The sequence below is a fragment of the Coturnix japonica genome, chromosome Z (assembly GCF_054131305.1).
Source record: "Coturnix japonica strain WE chromosome Z, WE-NBRP24, whole genome shotgun sequence".
NCBI lineage: Eukaryota > Metazoa > Chordata > Aves > Galliformes > Phasianidae > Coturnix > Coturnix japonica.
This window is the reverse complement of record NC_140702.1, coordinates 72,952,255-72,973,330: the sequence shown is the minus strand read 5'-3', so window position 1 is coordinate 72,973,330 and position 21,076 is coordinate 72,952,255. Positions and strand designations below refer to the sequence as shown.

The following is a 21,076-nucleotide window of genomic DNA, read 5'->3' as shown; positions in this document are numbered from 1 at the left end:
ATTTGCCTTTGTTCTTTACCCATAGGCATGATTTACTCTGGAAAGTACTAGGAGCTGTGTATGAATGAAGGGATGACTATAGATTGTTGTAAATCTGCCAGCTTTTGGAGCTGCAGTCAGCTGCCCTGAGCTTTGGTGTACAGCATTGGTTCTATAGACAGCACTGCCAGAGGATTTACTTAGAACAGCCCCTTTCTATTGAATTCTGGGAATTTAATGCAGAATCTTGCTAATATTACCACCAGCACCTTTTCATGCCAGCTTTTACTTAAAAAGCATTTTGTAATTTGGGATGCAGGGCACTTATTGAGTCATTGGAAGTGACAATAGAGAGATGTAATCAATGGTTCACTGCAGGGAAAGGGAGCATCAGGAGGCTGCAGGTCGAGTGGATTTTTACTTGTCATCAACATTTATCTCCCTTGTTATTTGTCAGCTTTCCAAAAATCACCCAAGGAATTAGGATGCATTTGCCTTCCAAACCTTTCAGGAGTGCAATTCATAATGGAGATGAAGACAAGATTGTTGTAAAATATTTACATTTATCATTTAAAACTGTCATTAAGTCTTTGCAATGTAAATCACCTTTATTTAATACAAGAAAAACAGTGTGGTAGCATCTCACCAGGTGTCTTTGGGTCTTGCAGGAAGAACATGGACCCACTGAGGAGTTCTGAGTTCTCCCTTTCAAGAAGTGAAGTGCAATCTGACCCTGCTGTCTTTATGCTTTAATACAGCATTTCTGCATTCTTAGCTGCTTGCGTCACTCTAACAAAATGCCTCTTTTTGGACTGAGCACTGGGCAAATCATCATTCCCAGTTTGTGAACTCAGATATATATATCCCAACTCAAGATTTGAGGAGGAAATAGCTGCTGGTCTGTTTTTGTTGGCATGTAGGTTCTGTGCTCTGTTAGCAGTTTCCTTTGGCTGTTGCTTCTGTCAATACCCTGTGAGTGATTACACATGGAAAAATTGTGTGTAATTATCCTTGTTGGTTCCTTGTGTCTTCCTTGTGATCTTGGCATGCTTGTAGCATTTTGTTGTTCCTAAACTAGTAGCTGTTATCTATATTTATTTATTTATTTATTTATTTATTTATTTATTTTTAAGAGCAGATTCTTGTTTTTCAATCAAACTTACTTTGTAGTTAATTTTGGTCTTCCGTTACTTTTAATATTTGAATTCGAATACACATTTTGGTAATAATTTTAGTAATTAACTTCTATCTATCAGTATTGAGTCATGCGTTTTCTGACATTTCTAGAGTGCAGCAGTCTGTTCTAAGAAGAAAACCAAGTACTCTTCAGTTTTAGTGGATGTCCTTGTTTATATTTACTTACTTAAAGACAACCACATGCGAGTAAAGAACCTCCATTTCAATGGATATCTAACTCCTGGAAATGTGACTGCAGCCAATAGATACTTATTAGCATGAGGTACTTCCTAACCCCGCAGCTGAAATGAATGCACTTTCCAGTTCACAGCTAATAAAAATACCAACGTCAAAGAGCAGGTTCAAATTCCTGTAGGCATCTATTCCCTCTTTTAGAGATCTATTCCCTCTATACTGTTGTCTTCTATTCCCTCTACGCCCTGTTTTGCAAGAAGTTTCTTTGCTTATGCACAGAGAGTCATGCTTTATTGTCCATGTCAGTGAATCCATAAACTTCAGTGTCCTGTGCTTTGGAATTAAAATTACCTACAAAAGCAGAAATATTGTCTTTTTTTTCTGCAAAGCTCCTAGCGGTGCTGCTTCTAACGTGGTCATACCTCTTCAAAGTTAGTACAGAGAGAGAAATAATTAGGTAAATTAATCCCATATGCAGTGCTTTTCATTTTGCAAGGAGAAAAATGGTTTGAGTTAGGGGTTATGTATTCAAACAGTGTTGCCTAGTATTGGTGCTCCTGATTTGTTCCTCTGTGTCCAGCATTAATTCCATCATGCTTTTTCATCTCATTTCTTTCATTAAACTATGAAGTTTTAAACAGCAATAATTAAATGAAAGGGTTCTATTTTACTTTGTTCCTCTCCGTACTAGTAATAGCTAGAATGCTTTTTGAAAGCTGAATGGAATGAAAACAGACACAAGAAGGAAGGAAGGCATTTGGATGGATGACTCCATCATCTACACTTTGGTTTTATTCCCTGTTAGGTGTTGTGTTGGCAGGGCCAAAACTACTTTATGGGGTTTTGAGCAAGGCACTGTTTCTGGATGCCATGGTCTAGGGATAAAGCTTTCTCCAGGTGAACCTTTGCCATGAGCATCAAGCCTCATTGAAAAGGAGGTCATGTGAATCATGAACTTTAAGATCTACCCACATTTTTATGCATTTTTTATTCATAAAGCTGTTTGAAACTGTGGACTGTTACTTGCACTTAAGGTAGCTGAGTGAATGGACACTGTGCTACTATTTCGTGTTAAGAATTATAAAGAAGAAGCAGGGATGGTAGTTACCCTTGTTCTGTGTGTGGGATGTTCGTTTGTTCCCAGGGAAACGATTAAGGCAGCGTTTGAAGAGTACAAATGAGAAAATATGTTCAAGGAGAGCTGCAGGCAGAATCTTACAGAAGAGTAAGTAAACCTTTGCATTAACCAGATCTGAGGTGGAGGTTTCCATTGGTGAATGAGGACCTAAGAAGAGATCTTAAGAGTATACAGAATATTAAATATAGACGCAGTGATATTAGGGATGTCTTGTGTTTTCAGCCTGTGTAATACTTTAATCCTCAGATCTACCGTCCTACAGTCATCAGCTGTAATTAATCAGAAATGAAATGCTCAGCTCAATTCTGTTTTTTCATATCAAATTTGGCTCCCAGTCACATTGCTTTCCTATGTATTGGTGAAGGTTGGATTCAGCGTCTGATTCAGATCTTCTCCTGACTGCACACCTTATGAAAAATTGTATTTGACTTAAAAAATGAGACTTGCTTGCTGCAAGCTGTTTTGTTTTCCCTCTGGACATCCACTGTAATAAGAAAGTGAAATTTTAAGTGTTTTAAAGTGCATTTTCAGTGTGTTCTTAGGAGATCTGGGCAGAGCAAGGATTTGTTCCTTTTCAGTCCGTGGCTCATTGCTTTAGTAAGTAAAATGCATACCTCGTTAGCTCATAATCATTTTGAGAACCGAAGGTTATTATTTTGCCTAAACCTCACTCTGTAAGAATATGTCCCTTTCAGGGTGACCTTGTGTGGTAAGAGCAAAAAAGAAAGCAGTCAGATGCCATTAGCAGCCTTCCATGGAGCTAGTGGACAGAAAAATCTGGGGGAGATACCCGAAGCTTTGTAGCATTGCTGCAATTTTGCACATCGTTGTCCAAGAGCAGCCACACCATATCCAGCAGAGCCCAGCTCAGCTATGTCATTATACTCATCCCTCCCCACAGCTTTCCAGGTAAGGTAAATTGGCTCTTGGCTGCCAAGAACTTGTACTTCTCACCTCTGCTTCTCTCTCTTTCCTGCCAGATGTCCCCTCTCCTGGTTTCTGGAAGCAGCTGCTGATGTGGTGTGTCCGAGTGAGGGAGATGATCCACGTGAAAACTAACCTTTAAATTTTTTTCCTGCTGGGTTTATTCTAAGCTGGATTACCTCTCTGCTATGCACCACACATCTGTGCAAACGCTAATGCCCTGAAGTCCAGGAGCTGTGGAGCAGCATAGGCAGGTGGCTGGGAGCATGACTGTTAGCAGCAGGTTGAAGTGCTTGAAGTGCTCCAGCTTCGTGCTGTCCTCAGACATTAAAACCTTCCTGTCCTATCAGGCTGTGAACGTTTCCATAAAATATTATAATCTGTAACACCTGGTTGCAAACTTTTGAAAATGGGGTATTTTCTTATTTAATTAGGACCTGTTTGACCAGCTGCTGTGCTTGCATTAGACAGCTGTACAGACGTAGGAGAGTAAAAAAAAAAAAAAGAAAAAAAAGCCCAAACCTCTTTCCATACTCAAAATGGTATAATTTAGTCTCTTCCAGAGTCGTGGATGCTGTGTTGCCCTGGGGTGATATGTGAGCAGTAACAGTGCATGGACCAGGCTGTGACTACAGAAAATGTACAGAAAGGAGAAGAAGCCCATGACAGCATCCCCAGGCTGTGAGGCAGAGGGCAGAGAGGAGAAGGGAGCTGTTGTACTTGGGATGTTCGACTTGTCAGAATTTGTTTAGTGAAAAAACAGAAACATTTCCCAAAGCTTCTTTGCTGAGCTCTGGGCACATCTGTTATACGTTCAGAAACTGAGCTAAAATAACACAGGGGAAAAATTAACTCCCAATTGTCAGGCATGGAGAAGGAGTGAAATTCACTTTTCAGCTGTCAGTTTTTAAGTGTAAAGGGAAAGATTCTGTCTCCCAGTAGTGCCTTTGTGGGGTTGCCAGGGATGCTCTGAGGAGCAGTCTGGCCACCTTTGGGAATACCACAGTCCCAACTCCATGCCCATGGTACCAGCATAGCTCAGCTTTCACATGGGGTTGTCAGCAGAAAAAAAGCAGATTTTAACAGCAGTAGATTCCAATTACTCTCCCTCTCACCTGTCACCAAGCTCCTGTAAAAGACAGAGCCCAAATGAAGTCAGAACTTGTGGGGTTAGAGATACCAGCAGACCCTTTGAGATGGTCAGGAGCAGGGATGGGAGCAGGACGGCATAGCTGCATCCCTTGGAGCCAAGTGAAAACTCATACTCTGAACTAGAAGTCTCCTAAGGAACAAAATCCCTCTTCTGTACTTGCTGCCAGTTCTCCTTGATTAATTGGGTGCTTTCCCCCACTCCATTCCTAACAGCATATTTTTCCATCAGTGATCTCAATCTTGTTGAAGATGATTCATTGCCTGCAAGATCAGAACTGCTCCGAAAGTTGGAGTATTTTGCTTTCAGAAACTCATGGATTTCTCACTAGAAATCTCTACATACATTTTTAAAGCATCAGCCCTACAAAGGTATTTGTTTGTTTTACAGGCAATCGTTGTATGTTCTCTCCTGCAATTAATAATAATTAAAAGGATCAGGATGGTTTTCTTTCCATGGATTTGATGGAAGTTGTCCTCCTCGAATTCCTTAGGTTCAAAGCAGGCGGCGTTATGTACAGTGCACCCGTTTCCAATAGTTCCCCATCTCTAGAGAAGCAGCTGTAGCAGCAAGTCCTGCTCTGGGGAAAACAACATTTTGTAATGATTTCCCATCCCCCAGCCAGCTGGGATGGAGCTGAGGCAGCTGCAGTGCAGCTCCCATGGGAAACAGCACAAAGAAGTTCAATTAAAATAATTAGTTAATGCCTTTTTTATCTGGAGTGATCATAAATGGGGAAAAAAAATAATTTAAAAAAAAAAATAATGAAAGCTTGAAATAACTCTACTGCACATTAGTCCCATCTGATACTGGATGCTTCCCAGCGCTGCTCCAAGCTGTCTCTGGGAGCTGAAGAGCTGTTGCTCAGTTTCTGGATTGAAGGTCTCTCTGCAAGGTACAGATACTTCACAGGTTAAATTAAATGCAGCAACAACAAAAAACCCATCCATGTTGTTAATGCAGTGATTGAGATTCTGCTTCCCCCCCCTTGAAAATCAAGATGCCTCCCGTTATGCTAAGCATGTACTGGCTTTGCTTCTGATTAAGCAGTAATGCGGAATTTGCCTGGTGATTCAACCTTATGGGGGAATGTACAAATAGAAAATACTGGGCCAAGTACGCCCCGTGGCACAAATCAGTGAAATCTGGCATTTACTTCATCATTAACTGCTTGTTCTAGGATTTCTCCTCTAGCCTTCAGATGGTGCAGCAAGCAGAGGTGTCTTCTGTGGGTATTTTAAGTGTTCACAGCAAATAAAGCAGTGTGCTAGGAGGTGTGGCCCCAGGAAGCTGTGTTGTTGTTGCGTAGCAGGGTGGTTGGTTCGAAGACAAATGAGATGACAGAAGGGTGAGATGTAAGCTGAAAAACAGGGCAGGTTCTGTTTAGGATCCTTAGCTTCCCTGACTGCGCTCTGTGATTTCAATCCTGGGTCAAATGATTCAAGCATAGGTATCTTCTCACTTTATATTCCTGTCTTTGTTCCCTACCATCCCTATGGAGAGACCCCAGAGGTCAGGCGGTAGTGAAGGGCATGGAAATAATAGGATGTTGGATAATTAGTGATTCAGGTCATTACAGGCTGTTCCTATCTTCCACTTCTTAGTAAATGATTACAGAATAGTCTTGCTGAGGCAATTTGGGGTGGCTCAGAGAATGTTTTTGGGCTGTTACTTTGCAAGCTGTGAGGCTATATGATGCTCTGAGCCTTTGCAGAGAAACCCTGGAATCACAGAATGATTGGATTGGAAGGGACCTTGAAGACCATGAAACCACAGAATAGCTGGGTTGGAAGGAACCTCAGAGCCTCCCCAGCTCCACCCCTGCCTTGAGTTGAGTTTTCCCCCATCAGCTCAGGCTGGCCAGAGTCCCATTCATGGCCTTTGGCATTTCCAGTGATGGGACATCCACACTTTTCTGAATTCTTTCAGTTCTAGAAGAAATGCTATTTTAAAGTATCCAATTTTCTTTCCATTATTGTACTGTCTAGAAATGTAACTCCCCTCCTCTCCTAACCCCAAACCATTTTTGAATATTACAGGGAGGAAAGGAATATTCCAGCTCTCAGATCTGCCATGTTGCCTCTGGACTGCGAGAGCAGGGTTAACATAGAAGTGCTAAGAAGGGTGAGCAGAGGGAGAGAGTCATGTGGACAGAATGCCGGCAGCAAAGCTGGCACATGTTGTTTCATTCGCATCAAAGTATGTTTTATTCATTTGCTGATGATCGTCTTCAGAAGCTGTAAGAGAGGATAAAAAAAAAAACAAAAGGAGAGAACCAGAAAATTACTGGAAATCTTGATGAAATTCTGCAGCTTTGTCACCTTGCAGTAGCAGTTGGGTATAGCAAAGGTGAGTTCCTGTGACAGTCTTGCTGGAATTAATACAGGTACTTTTGGGTGGATTAAAGCTGTGGATGCCCCATCCCTGGAGGTGTCCATCCAGGTTGGATGGGGCCCTGGGTGGCCTGGACCTGCATGGGCTCTGGGGTCCTTTCCAACTCAAGACATTCTAGGATTCTGTGATTTTTGCTTTTAAGTCATAAGTGGAAAGCTTCCTACGTTTTTCCTTGTTGTTTTTGGAATAAACATACTAGGCCAAGAATTGCTGCAGTTGCCAGCTCATGCTCGAGGGAGGAGAAGCTGAGGAAGAAGAGAGATGCTCATTTGCACAGCACATGGATTGTAAGGTGAGGGATTAAATGGCAGATGACTCCACCACACGATGCTGGAGTCACAGTTCCAGTGCTGAAATTTCACACAATGCTGCTTCGCCTTCCCAAGCCAGCTTGGGGATGTCAGCACTGCAGCATGGGATGAGGATAAGGATGGCTTAGCTTGTAGCCTGCAGTGGGACATGACAGTAGGGTAACGAGAAAACAAAACAGGGGTAAGGGATAATTTTCCACCTTCAGTTTCTTTGTTAAAGCTCAGACCATACATTCAGTCAGTTTATAAAGGCAGTTTGTAACCACAAGGCATGTCCTCCATAACCTCTTTGTCTTTGCTACATCAGGAACAAAAAGTGAGAATTTCAAGTAACTCTTGCTTACCTTATTAAGCAGATATTTTATGATTCTGACAGACAAGAACTCTCAGCATTGTTCTTGTTTGCCAGCTACTCTCATAAACTGTAAGGACCCCAAACCACTGCAGATAGTTTTTATTATCAGGGTAGATCTTTCCTCGTAAGTTAACTGACCTTTGAATCCATGAACCTTTCCATGTGAATCTGACACTGGTTCATCTTTTCAAGTGCAAAGGAGGAATTCTGATCTGGCAGTTCCTGTGTCGTCCACATCTGTGAAATGCCATCCAATAATGTCACAAATGAGAAGATCCAAAAGACAGCCATAATGTTAAAACATGCTAAAAAAAAATAAATATCTGCTGCTTGATGCAGAATACCTTCATTGGTTTAATATAACAATCCTGACTCATAATTTAAATTTAGATTCATCAAAGGATATTCTTATAGACTGTGAGCCCAGCAGACGCATGTCCAAGCCTCATCATTCTTCTTTACTCAGGGCCGAAGCCTTACTCACACGCTGCTGTTTGCTCATGTGGATCCTACTTATTGTCATTTAACAGAAATGAGAAATGCGGTTCAGAAGATGCTGTACCGGGAGTAATTTGTTCACAGTGAGACCTTTTTAGCTGCACAGGATCGTGAAAGCATCAAAGTGCCAGGAGAACTTTTCAGAGCTAAACTGCCCTGTTGCTAAAATAAGCTTTAATTGATTGGGAATTGCAGCAAGCCTGACAATCTGTTCAATTTATTATTATTTTTCCTTTCAAGCTTCAATTCATATGTTCTAAAGTGACTGGATTGCTGTTCACACATACCTCCCTGCCCACGCTGCAGGCAAAGAAACCACCCACAGCCCTTGTAGCTCCAGTGGAGCTGCTGGGTACACCTGGAGGAAAGCAAAAATGCTGATTGAGGGTGAAGTTTAAATAAAGATGATGGGAATGTTCTGTAAATCACTAAATGCCACTCTGTGCTTCCCTCCGCTTGGAGGAGAGATCTCCTGGGGACGTCCTTCCCTGTCAAAGGCATTTCATTCATCTTAGCTTGTAGGGCACTGCATCCCGTAGGCCAGATGCTGTCGTAACCCCTTTGTTGGGGATTAATAATGGATTGTGGATAAACTCCCACTCTGTATTCCCAGTTTCGGGTTTTTAAAGAGCTAGCACAACTAAGTGGCTACACTCTTGGTTATTTTAGCGCGCAGCCTGGTGCAGGTCAGCACCACCAACAAAACTGCTGGCAGATGTGCAGAACTTTGGGCACATGGAAAGGATCACATTGCTGGGGAGAATCTGTGATAAAGGGACAAAGGCAACTTTTCTGAAGCCAAAATCGTTTCCTAGAATAGATCTCTGTCTTGATTATATGGTATAAAATTTCCGAAGGCCTCAATTAGGTTATTGCTTAGAGAAATCTTTACTACATGGAATTATGGAGTTGTTGAGGTGGAAGGGACCCTTAAAGGTCATCTGGTCCAACTCTACTGTTCTGATCAGTACTATTCACTGACATAGCAAAATGCATTCCAACATCAGAGTCACTGCTTCTGTGAATTGCATCTCTGGATTTGATCTCCCCCACTGTCTATGAGAACATGGTTGGAAGGAAACTGGTCATGATGCAATGTATATCCAGTGTGCAGACCATGCGTTATCTCCAGGACACATCCTCCACAGGTAGCTCTGGTGCCAACATGGCTTTCATCACTCCCTAATGCCTCAAACCAGCTAAACAAATGCTGACGCTTTAGCTGAATCCTTTCAGCTTCTTTAATAGCTCAGTTTTAGGCATACAGATTCATGGTGGTAGTGGGATGAGATGCTGTGTCGTGCTGATAAATCGTGCATGTCTGATATCTGCAAAAGAATTAATATTGATAAGCACATGTTTGTGTGGGTTGAACCTTACGGGCACATACCTGTGTGCCAGTGCTCAGCTAAATCAGTGGTCTGGCAACTGAGATGAGTATTGTAGGAACTTTCATTTAGAGGCAAAAGAAGGTAGGAGAGAGAGATCTGAAAGATCTGCGGCCTCATGCAGCTCTTAATAATCTGCTCTGTGAAATTCTCCAATGTGCATAATGAAGAAGGGTGGAGAGTGGCTGAGCAGGCAAGGAGAGAAACATTCCTGTAGGGGAATGTTATGCATGTTGTGCACTCTGAACCTGTACGGTCCTGTGAGCTTCACATATTCATTCAGTGATGTGTGCTGTGATTAAAACAACCAACAAGACCCATCCTGCTCTCCGACACACAAATGCCCTTGCTTCCAGCTGAAATGAGAGTGCGCAATCAGTCAAATGCTGAATCAGATGACTGGTTTAGGGAGAGATACTTAGTGAAATTCCCAGCTAGGCCTGCCCATCAGCAGGGAATTTCTTCGTTTTATTTAAATACAAAGTAAACTGCAACTGAGAAATAAAGACTATATGTTGTCCCTTCGGCAAAGGTGTGCTTGGTGCTTGCACAGAAGAAGCACTAAAGACATGAGGAATGAAATCTCTGCAAGATGTGGCACAGAAAACCCTCTCCATGTAGGTATCTGTGTGCTTTGCTCCTTGCATTAGGGTTGCAGTAGTTCTTGCACAGAGACGTCTCAGTGCTGTATCTTCTGATGCAGAAGGGGAAGAAAATGCAAATCAAAGGCTGCATGACTGCCTGTGGCCATCCTGGGCCTTGCTCAGCTCAAGCTGAATAGCTTGATGAGTTTGGTGCACTGTCCCAATAACAAATCACTTCAAATGGAGAGCAATGGAGGAAGGAAGGCAGAAAGTTTTCACTAAAACATAGGTGATATTTCTGTCTGCAAAGGTGGTATCACACTACCAGAAGGTCCTAAATAGCCAAATTTTGCTCACTGATTCTTCAACAGAGACAAATTTAATGGGGAGGATTTACAGAGGTACCCATAAAAATCTGACAGATCAAAGCATTAAGTGCCTTTTCCTTCACAGCCGCCTCTATTCCTCAGCTTCCCATTGCAAATCCACTTTCACAGCATCTACATAGCAGCCACACTGCTTTTCTTGTTGCTGGGGATTAAGGTGCGTGTAAATGGTATTGTTTCTGTATGGAAACATTCTCATAGCCAAGTGTTAAAAGGAGCATATTTGGCCTTGCAGCTGGTGAGTTTGGTGGGAGGGAATCCAGCTACTGCTGCTGTTTAATTTACAGTCCCCCATATGTGTAACATTCCCAGTATAATAGAGGTGAGCGCATCCAGAACAGACGTTTCTCCATCCAGATTATTGTTTTTCTTCTGACCCCAAAACAGAGTTCAGAATGTATTTATTTCCAAGGAAGCCCTGCCCTGTCCTTGCTTTTCTCTGTGGATATCTGTTCCTGGGACAGGGCACTGTCATCCTTATATGGACATGTGATGACTAAAGCCCTTTGCTGGGCTCACAAATGCAGGTGTGAAGCTTTGAAAGGACTGGAAGGAGGCAGCCAGCCCATGGTAGGGTCCCTTCCAACCTGACCATTCTGTGCTTCTATGAAAGTCAAGGGAGTCTGAAGGGTGTGGAATTAACCCTGGGGGCTCCTGCCTGCAGGAGTTGAAGGTTCATACCTCGAACACTTGTATTACTTCTGTTGGTCACAACAAAAGCAGCTGCTTGCTGTTTTGCTCCACTGGCTGTTGGCACATTTTGCACGCACCGATTTAGCTGCTGGAAAATTTGTTCACACGAAGATTTTCCTGTTACTTTAGACAAGGGTTTATTTCATCGTGTTTTGTTATCAAAATCCCCATCCCCTGTCTGCCATTTGGGCAAAACAAACCCCTAGCTGTGATGTTTACAAAGCTTTCATTGGAACTTGTTAAAGAAGCTGAGGGCTGGGGGTAGTAGGTTTTGCTCTCACATCAGCAACAAAAGTGCCATTATTTCCCTGCGAGCAGCATCGAGCCCTCCTGATGACAAGGGGATTTCAGGCAGCTCTGATGCTTGTGGGCAAGGTCGTGTTCTTTGCCTTTTGCAAGAAGCCCTGCTCCCTACAGAGAGCAATCGGAATATTTGTCTCTTTAAGTGAATCTGAGAGGCAGGCTGCGCGCTGCGGCTGCGGGGCTGCTCCGTGCCTCCAGTACATCAGCATGCAGGAACTGAGAGCATGTCCTTGAAGGGATGCTCGGTGTCCTTGCTCACTCTGAAGGAATAACCAGGGGAAACATAGGAGCCCAAACAGTGAGTGGTGTGTGAATACGGCATCGCATTTGGCATGCAAATGCTGCTATACCAGTGGCACACTGCTTCCCTGCCAGGCTGACCAGATTGCTGTTGTTGTTTTTGCAGGGGACTGAATGAAACCCTCATGACCGCTCCGCACTCGTTCCTTAATAGCACACCCTGGTCACGTCTCCGTGCGAGCACATTGCGCTGGGATTGCTGAGCAGAAGCAGCAAGGAGCTGATGGCGATGCATTTCCAGCACGGGCTGCCAGAGCCCTCTGTTTGCCATTGGCTGCGGTTTTCTGGTTTATTTGCAGCTTCCCCCATCTGGAATATGAAAATTGGATTGGAATAGGTAATTGCTAGCAGCGGGTTTTTGAGAGAGGCTTGGTGGGAGCGGAATTCTTCTCGTACAGCACTGCCTGCACTGAAAAAAAGCTCTGATTTTAGATGTTAGCCACGTCTGAATTTCTGGGAAACTTTACCGTGGGAGCACTGCGCACAATCCTGGACCTTACAGCCAAAGAGGCACGGAGGGGGCAGACAATGGGATGCCCTGTCCTTGGGTTGCTCCAAGAACAGACACCCAGAGCTCCCCTTGGCTGCCCCGCAAAACAAGCGTGAAGGTGACCATGGACTGAATCACACCCAGCGGAGATCCTGCAGCTGTTAAGGATGGGATACACAGACCCCTCGTCGGGCAGGGATTTGCTGGGAAACAGGACTTTGTTCTTCATCTTCATCTGCGCCTTCGCTGTAGTCACCCTGCTGCAGCAGATCCTCTACGGGAGGAACTATCTCAAAAGGTAAGGGGTGAGACTGAGTGGAAAAGTTGTCTTCTCCAGCCCATTCTGCTGGTCCAAACCACCTCCAGGCACTGTGCTGGCAGTACTAACATCTTGTCAGTCTGGGAGAGTGCATCCGGCATCTGCAGTGTCTGATTATTAACAACAGAGAGCACGAGGCATTTTGTACTGACTTGTGTTATTGGCATACGTTGACTTATGCTTGTAGGATATCTTTACTTTGATGTTTCTTAATTCTCAGATGTTACTAAAGACTGGGTCTTACTTAAGCTGTAATTGTGCCATCAGGATTTTTATTTCTATCAGACCCTGCCATCCAGGCTTTTCACTTCGCGTAAGTTGAAGCTGAAATGCTTTCAGAGGTTGAATTAAAGCAGCACGGTTATTGCTTCAACTTTAGTGTTGTTAGAAACAAGCACATCAATGCCATTCCTAAAATCAGCATAGCAATGCTGGTGTTCCAAACAGCAGAGAAAGCACTTGGGTTTTTTTTTCCCTGCTTGTGAATTTGCTGCTGAAGCTGCTGTGTTGTGGAGCACATCAGCCTTTGATCTGAAACAGAGCTGCTCGTGTTACAGCAAAACCAGTGGGGATCTCCGAGTGCTTAACCTCGACCCATGCAGAGTTTATTTTGCTTAAATCTAGTTTGAAGAGTTATGGCTTATATGATTTTATAACAGGGAATGTTTGTTCTTGCGGGCTCTGAGGTAAGTAGGCAGCTGCTGGGGAATTTTTTATGGGAATTGAGCTATAACTTGCCAAAAGAGATCAGTGGTTTGGTTCCTGATTTGCAGTGCCAAGAGCAATCAAAATACTGACAAATCAGCAAACATTTCTCGCCAAGGGGGGAAATAGCAAGTGTGGTGTTAATGTGTATGGACAGAGGTGTTGTGGGTTAGCCGTGAGCAGTTGGTGTGCCCTGCTCATGGTGAGGGGTGATGGTTTGGGCAGTTGGCTTGCAGAAAGGTGTGACTAGTTTGGAAGGAACTGAAGGAAAGCAGCAAGGAATAGCAGGGCTGCAGAAAGCACAGCAGATAACTGTGCTTGTTTACCTTGGAGAAAACTGATGGGAGGTATGATAACCATATGATAACCCAGTGTTTGGAAAGATGAAGGTAAGGAGTGCATTTCTGTGACAGCTCATGGGGTGACAAGAAGTCACATGCTTTAATTGCAGCATAAAATATTTGTTTCACTGTAAGGGAGAACTACTAAAGCATAAGGCTACCTACCTAAGGAGGTATAAAATCTCCATCCTTGAGGGCTGCAGGAACCCATCAGATAGACCAGGATGCTCTTGGTGCCACAAGGATAACCTGATGCCCAGGTGAGGTCTCATCTTGCCTTACTTCTCCAATTCATGCTATAGGCCTTGCAGTAACTGGCTGCAAGAGGAGTAGAGTGTTGACAAGTAGATCTAAGTAGAGATGGAAATGAGAAATGGCCAAGTGAAAATGAAGCAGTGAGAAGATACAACTGAAGACTTTCTTTTGGGGTCCGTCTGTGTCCTACCACATGCCCTGGGAGCCTTTTCTGCTATGGTCAGCCAGCAAGGAATGCAAAATGAGTGATGTTCAATTCCCAGACTTGCTAGGAAAAGGCTTGGTTTTGAGCAGTGCAAGGAACTGTGCATCCGTTCTGTCGCTTTGACTGCAAAAGACTGCTGTTTGTGTTTCTTTTTAATCCAGCTTATAACGAGTTGTTTTTTTTCCTTCTTTTTCTCACACAAAAAGTCTCCAGGCAGGTTTCTCCCTCACTCAATGGGAAAGAGCACTCAGAATCCTTTCTGTTGGGCAGTGCTAGTTCTGTTGGCTGCAGAAATAACAGCTCCGAATGTGGCAGTCTCAGGCTGCCAGTTATTAATGACAGAAAAAGTCATTTACATCTCAGCCTACGTCCTTACCATAACATCATCATGAAGGTACTTTGCTTTTTCTTTCCCTCAAGTGCATTGCAGTAACTGGTGTTGGGTTTCTTGCCAGTGGCTGTAACTCGTGCTCAGTCTCCTCTTTCACAAACCCCTGCTAGGAGCTATGAGGCTCCTTGGGTGCATTATATCTCGCACCTTCAGGGCTGTGGTGGTTTTGGAGAGCATCCTTGCAGAGAAGTGAGATATTTATAGCCTCAGAGCCACTTGCCAGGCTGGAGCCTGGGGATGCTGCCTAAACCCAAAGCCATTTACACACTGGGATCCAACATGCTGTTTGGTTTATGACAGCCTTTGCTTGATATCATCCCAACCTCTGCAACAGTAACAGCCCTCTGGGCCTCTTCCCAAGGCAGCAGGAAGAAATTCTGTCGCGTATTTAGGCAAAGCTGAAAATTGCCCTGAAATATTCTTCCAGTAAATGTGCAATGCTTTTAAGCCTAAATATAACACAAAGCTGGCTTGTTCCTCTGCAAGGCGATGGTGGAAATGGCTAATGGCCAGCGAGACTGAAACCAAGCAGCTAAAACAGGCATCTTGGACAGAATGTTGGGGCTGCATCAGCTCCATCAAATGATGGCTGGATTTGATGGTCTTAGACAAACCTTAATGATTCTGTGATTCTATTTCTAGGGACAGGTCCCTGTAAGTGTTGTGGACAAAATGGAAATTGTTGAGAGTGGACAAACACTATTTGTTGGGAGCCAGGTGGAAAAGTGAGCTGTATGGCTGTGAGCTCTGCAATGCACTGTGCCCTAAAGAAGTAGGGAATTGGCTGGTTGCATTGCCATCAGCACTCCTCTAGCTTCCATGGACACTGGTGGCCCTCCATCCACCCATGGCCATGCTCCCAGGCCCATGGGGACAGCAGGGCTACAGACAAGATCAGATCTCCAGGAGGGGAGCTCCACGCAGCGAAATTCAAGAAGGGTTCCAGACCTGGTGAAATCCTCTCTTTCCCAGGTTTCCAGGTTTTCACATGTTTTTCGTTTACCATATAAATGTTCATTTCCTTTGGCTGCTACTTTGTGATGCAGAATCCTGCCCACCTTTTTTTCAGTCTTTTTCCTTTTCCCCATCTTTTAGCAGTGCATCATCCCCATAGCAGCCAAAGTCTGAATGAGAGTTAAGCTCCACGAGTTCGGCAAGCTGTGGTCTCTGATGCTCCTTATCCTGAGTAAAAAGGATGATGAAATAAGATATAATTAAGGGACTTTAATACGGATCTCTGGGGTAATTATTTTTATTTTAGGATTAATGGGATGATTAAAAGCCCACTGCATTGATCTGTTAAAGTAGGTTAAATGCTGTGGACTTCTGCTTAAACCCAGGGCTGCTGCTTGCTGTTGTAGTATTAACTTATCTCTTCCAGCTTTTGGCTGAGTTTTCCTTTGAATCAGATGCTCAGCTGAGGGCTGGCCTTTTTTTGTGAGCCCTTGTTTGGCCAGCAGGGAATAACCCTGCTTTACATCCGGAAACTGCTCGTACTGCTGAAATGGTCCCTGTTCTCCTCTTCCAATCTGTAGCATGGGATAAATCAATAGAAAAATACCAGAATATTACTCTACTAGATATCTGTGTTCTATTGACCAAGTTTTCACTAGTAATTGTTTTTCTGACTTCTTCACTGAGTGGGAGCCTGGGGAAGAAGTGGATCTACCCATTTAAAAACATTTTTGAGCAATGTGAGAGCACTTTTGCCAAGATATTAAGGACTTTAAGCAGTGATTACTGTAGAGTCTGTCATGTATGAAAACACAAAGAATCACTCAGCAAGGAAGAGCAAACCTTCCCGTGCAGCAGAATGCATTGTTTGAAAGCTTTTTGTCAATGAGATAAAAACTAAACTATTCTATATGTGTCTGTGTACCCCATAATTAATACCAGACTCTCATAGCTTTATGCCACCATTTTGGTATTTTTGAAGTAGCTTCCATTCAGCCTTAGCAAATGAGCTCCCAGATGTATTTACCCCTTTATTTGCCCTCTTAAGAAAGATAACATGTGCACAGCATGGGCAAATAAAGGACAGTGAATAAACGTGGACTGCACCTTAAAGGAGCCATGTGGTTTGCAGAGTTCTGTGAGGCAACATCAGATCTCCCTTACATCAGGGCTATATTTCTTTCCATTTAAATATTTCTCCCAGGAGACGAGCTGAAGGTCACCCCATGATTCATTTATCTCATGCACATTTATCTAATTATCTCTGTGCCTACACTGTTTCTAACCAGAAGTATTATCCCAGTGGAATGACATGTGACCCATGAGTTGTCTCGATGAATCCTTGTTAGGTTTGTGGGGCAGCTCTTGGTTGTGTTGGTTTTCTTCAGAGGATAAGAGTGCTTCAGACTTCAGTAGATGAGGAAGTCTTGAAGCTATATAGACGTGTGTATGCATGGAAAACACACACAGGATCTGGCTGTCCTCTGAAGATGGCTGGATGTAGCCTAGCAGATCAGAAAAACTAAGACTTCTCAAGAGCATTTCAAGGTGTGATGGGGACCACAGAGCTGGCATCCACATCTTGGGAAGGTGGCATCCCATTCTTACCACCGAGTGGCTAAAGTTTTAGTACCAGAGCATGGAGGCACATTGCTTTCTCTCTCAAATTCACTGGAAGAGATCTCTAATACAGAAATTAGGCAGGGATTTAATCCCTGCTCCCTGCAGACTTGCTTTGTTGCTAGCCTCGTTTTGTTGCACCTTCAAGTGGTTAGAAAAGCCAGTCCCTCGATTGCCAGACCTCTTCACATCCTCAGATTACAGTAATTTAAAGCAATGGGAGTCAGTTATTCCAATGTTTTGCATGTTCAGATTGCATAATCCCCAGTGTGTTACACCGTGTTCCTTCCTCAGCTCAACACATGAGTGCTGTGAGGCGCTGCAGTGACACAGAGGTGCTTACCCCTTTCCCAGTGACCACTGGGTGAGCCTTGTACCCCACAAACTAGCCTCACAAATGGCTTTGCATAACGTTTGAATTGTGTTGGGAGCTCTGCAGAAGCTTTGTGCCCTGGAGCCATGGATTGCAGGTGACCCATTGCCAGCTGAAAAGCGAGCCTCACAATCCTAACAGCAGTGGCATCATGCTGCCACCTCTGTGGCCACTGTTAAAGATGTCATGGCCACTTGGTCTTTAGTTTTTGACCTGGTGGTGTTTTATGGTTGTTCTTACTCTTGCTGAATTATGCTCAGACAAAAATGCTGCTCAAAGCTTTGTCTTTTTCTTACTTCCACTGTGCGTCATTCTTACCCTTGATTGCTTTTTCATTTTAGTCCTTGTTTTTTTAATTCAAGTGTACTCATTGCTCAGCAGTCCGTGCCTCCCTCAGGCAGATTGTTGACTTAACCTCTCATTTCCTTGAGGTATTTTTGCCCTCCATTGCTCACATCCATTTCGAACCCCCGTCAGCCTTGCAAGTCGTCACTGTCCTTGCATGTCCTCTTCAGCCAGTTAGTTTTATGCTTTAGTTCTTGTGATGGAAACCTAATGCATCATTAGTAGTTCTTTGGCAGTTCATGTACAAAAAATGCAGCCAGAGCTCAGCCAGATGAACATTATGGCCAGTCAACATCAAGGAGGGCTTGCACAAATGGAAAGTGGGGGAGTCCTCATCTGTGTAGTTGTTCAGTAAACTTGGAGAAGTGGCAGCTGGGGACGTGGCCACTGGGCATGGTGGGGGTGGGTCAGGGTTGGTCTTGGGGTTATTGGAAGTCTTTTCCAGTGTTTGTGATTCTGTGATACGGTAGGATGAGTCCCGCCACTTGGACACACAGGAAGAGTATTGCCTACTAATGAGGCTGGCACACCGTACAAACACTGACTTTAACAGTCATGTTGCTTGTCATGTTCCACCTATATCTTCAGTACAATTGGGCTCTGGGGGTATGTTTACATTGGAGAGTATAGCACTATGTAGGAACACTTGACCTGGTACTAAATATATTAGCCTTGGAAACATGAGATGCATAGTAATTAGCTCAGTCAGATCGCTTGCACTGTGGTGAGATTTCTCCTGGTTCCCATGCTGTGTCAGGTATCTTTGCACAGAGCTCTCGCCTCCAATAACATAATTTCTTGCCATCTTCCAGTATTTGGGATTTCATCTTGGTACTTGATCAGTCTTTTCTCTTGATAAATTCACTGCATCACTGTCAACTCATTCTGTGATGGGTATTGTGCTTCCCCTAATAATGACAAATAGCATTTTAATTATGAACAAAGCACTTATTTTCTATTACTCCTTGGATATTTATCTTCCAGACATAGAAAAAAAGAATGTTTATCATTCTTGGGAAGTAATTTTAAATCAGACTTTTGAGAAGTCGCATGTGAATATCTGATGTGAAATTTATCCAAAAAGTGATATGTGCTATAGGAAACTAAACCTTTTTTTCCTGTATAATAGTGGTTATAATCCAGAAGCTTCCCACCTATGTTTCCAATTTTGCTCTTTGTGCTAGTCAAAATATACTCCTCCGCCACTCTATTACTAGTATTTCCATCCAACGTGTAAAGCCAAGCTTGTCCTTCACATAGCACACTATGGGCCAACGTGAGATGTAACCAGGTGGATATGGGATCACAGGGTCTGCATTATTTCACTTTATTCACATTATTCCATATTGCTTTCTGCTAATGCAGTGAGAAGAAATACGAGTATTTTTTCCTGATTTTACTGGAGAAATAAGCAATTCTCTAAGCTTGACTAGTCAGATTCAAATCTACTTTCACTGAATGCAGATGCGAGTTTTAATAAACCACTGACATAAGTCTTTGCCTTTCACTTGCTGTCATCTAATGTAATTGTCTTCAGTGACCAAATCTAGGTCTGATTCATCTCAGTGACTGTTTTCAATCACTCTAATCTGCAGGTCGTTTGTGCATACCACTGGTTTTGTTTTATTTTCCATCCACCCTGTGGACATTGTGAGTCACATTTTCCCTGTTTTGCAGGAAAGAAGGGGCTGGTTCTCAACGTGATTAACCATCTGACTCTGCTGTACCCATCTGACATCCCTGTTAATAGTCTGGGGGGATCACTTTCCATTTTCAAAGAGAGCAGCATGATCATTTAACACTACAGTCTTCAGTTCCTCCTCTCAAGGGCACAAGGATTATGAGAAGGGGAAACCATTGCTCTGCTCTCCAAACATCTGCTGTGCAGGAGCTGTTTCTTGTTTGGATGATGGCGGTGGGTTTGTGCTTTGCTCCCTGCTGCTTCCACAGCTGGTCTTGACAGCCCTTCACAATTACCGCTGCTCCGTTAATTTTCCTGCTCCTTTTCGCCCTCTCCCTCTGTTCTTACATTACAGCAGCATTTATTTGACCACATACTGATTCAGCATTTGCAGTTAGCACTTAGTTAGGATCAAAGTGTTGCTTCGACATTTACCTGAAATTCAAGGTCTGTGTTGCTAAGATGTCTAACTTGAATTTGTTCATCACAAGGTCTAGGCTGCCTCATTCTCACATATATTAGGGGCATGTCCTGTAATTAATGGTGTTCATCCACCAGCACTCAGTCTGGCCACTGCAGAACTTTCTTCTTTATCTACCTGTTGAAATGCAGCTAGTTCTGAGAGTGAATTTAGCTACATAATATGCTAACAGAATATACTGTTGGAGCAGCCCATCACTCTCATCTCGTTTCTCGGTCTGTTTGCAGATTTGGACAGTCAGAGTTTATGAGCCCTTAAAATTCACAAACAAGAGGATCAGAAAGTAATGCACTTTCAAAATTGCAATCTCCTCGAGGCTGATTGATTGAACTCAATGGTAAAACTCACAGTAATCTTGTTAGGAAAAGAATTAATTCAGGTCAGTGTTATTAAATGTCTCATCCCGCTCAGTCCTAATACTCCAAGTCATTGCTTGTGGAAGCTTTTCTTACTGGAAGGAATAGGTTTATCATCACCCCAGAAAATGCTGTACTTTACCTTAATCTCAGGCTTGCAGTGCGACACAGCCCTGTAAGCTGTGGTTTATGTGTAGGTAAGTTCATACGGTGTCAAGCTCTATAGAACCTGTTTGTTAGAGTAGAACACCGTGTAGTCCTTTGCTCTTGTCTTGCTCAACACTTGTCAGACACTTGGCTTGCTCCTGACCCCAGTCTCAGCTCACAACCTCAGGTTGTGTCCTTACCATCTAGAGGAAGAAACATCGTACCCAGACCCTCTGCCCTCATGGGATATTTCTGTACTTCAGTTAGATCCCATTCTACCATTTCAAAGCTAAGTATTTTAAGCTGCTCTTCGCAAGACATATCTGCCATTCCTCAGTGTTAGTCTTCCTGATCTCCTGCTGGATCTTACCCAAAATGCATGTGTCCTCCTGTAAACTTTGGGCCTCAGCTGCAGGACGCAGTGTTTCCGTAACATCCTGATAAGAGGAGGGACTGGAGAGTGATCTTATCATTTACTTTGCTTTAGGGGCAGACCCAAACCTATTTTTAAGGGCATACAGTTAGATATCTTTTTCAAGGACATTTACATTGAAAGAAAAACACTTTTCCAGCGGAGTCATAAATGTCATAATGTGTTAGACTGTGGTGCATGGGAGAGCATCACGAGTGTCATTTCAG

The 21,076-nt window shown here is 43.4% G+C and overlaps 1 protein-coding gene across 8 annotated transcripts in view; it reads left to right on the top strand.

Annotated features, from left to right (window-relative positions):
- ST8SIA5 (ST8 alpha-N-acetyl-neuraminide alpha-2,8-sialyltransferase 5) overlaps positions 1 to 21,076 on the top strand; it is a 49,501-nt gene that overhangs the window by 7,166 nt on the left and 21,259 nt on the right. For 4 of the 8 annotated variants that reach the window (XM_085528206.1, XM_032441485.2, XM_085528203.1 and 1 more), the window contains exon 2: positions 11,881 to 12,562. In XM_085528206.1, coding sequence (XP_085384332.1) covers positions 12,432 to 12,562 — 131 coding nt within the window. In that variant the 5' untranslated portion in view covers positions 11,881 to 12,431. Of the gene's footprint in view, positions 1 to 11,516; positions 11,780 to 11,880; positions 12,563 to 21,076 lie in introns of those variants that run through there. The other 4 variants (XM_085528205.1, XM_015887193.3, XM_085528204.1 and 1 more) reach the window with 4 other exon arrangements.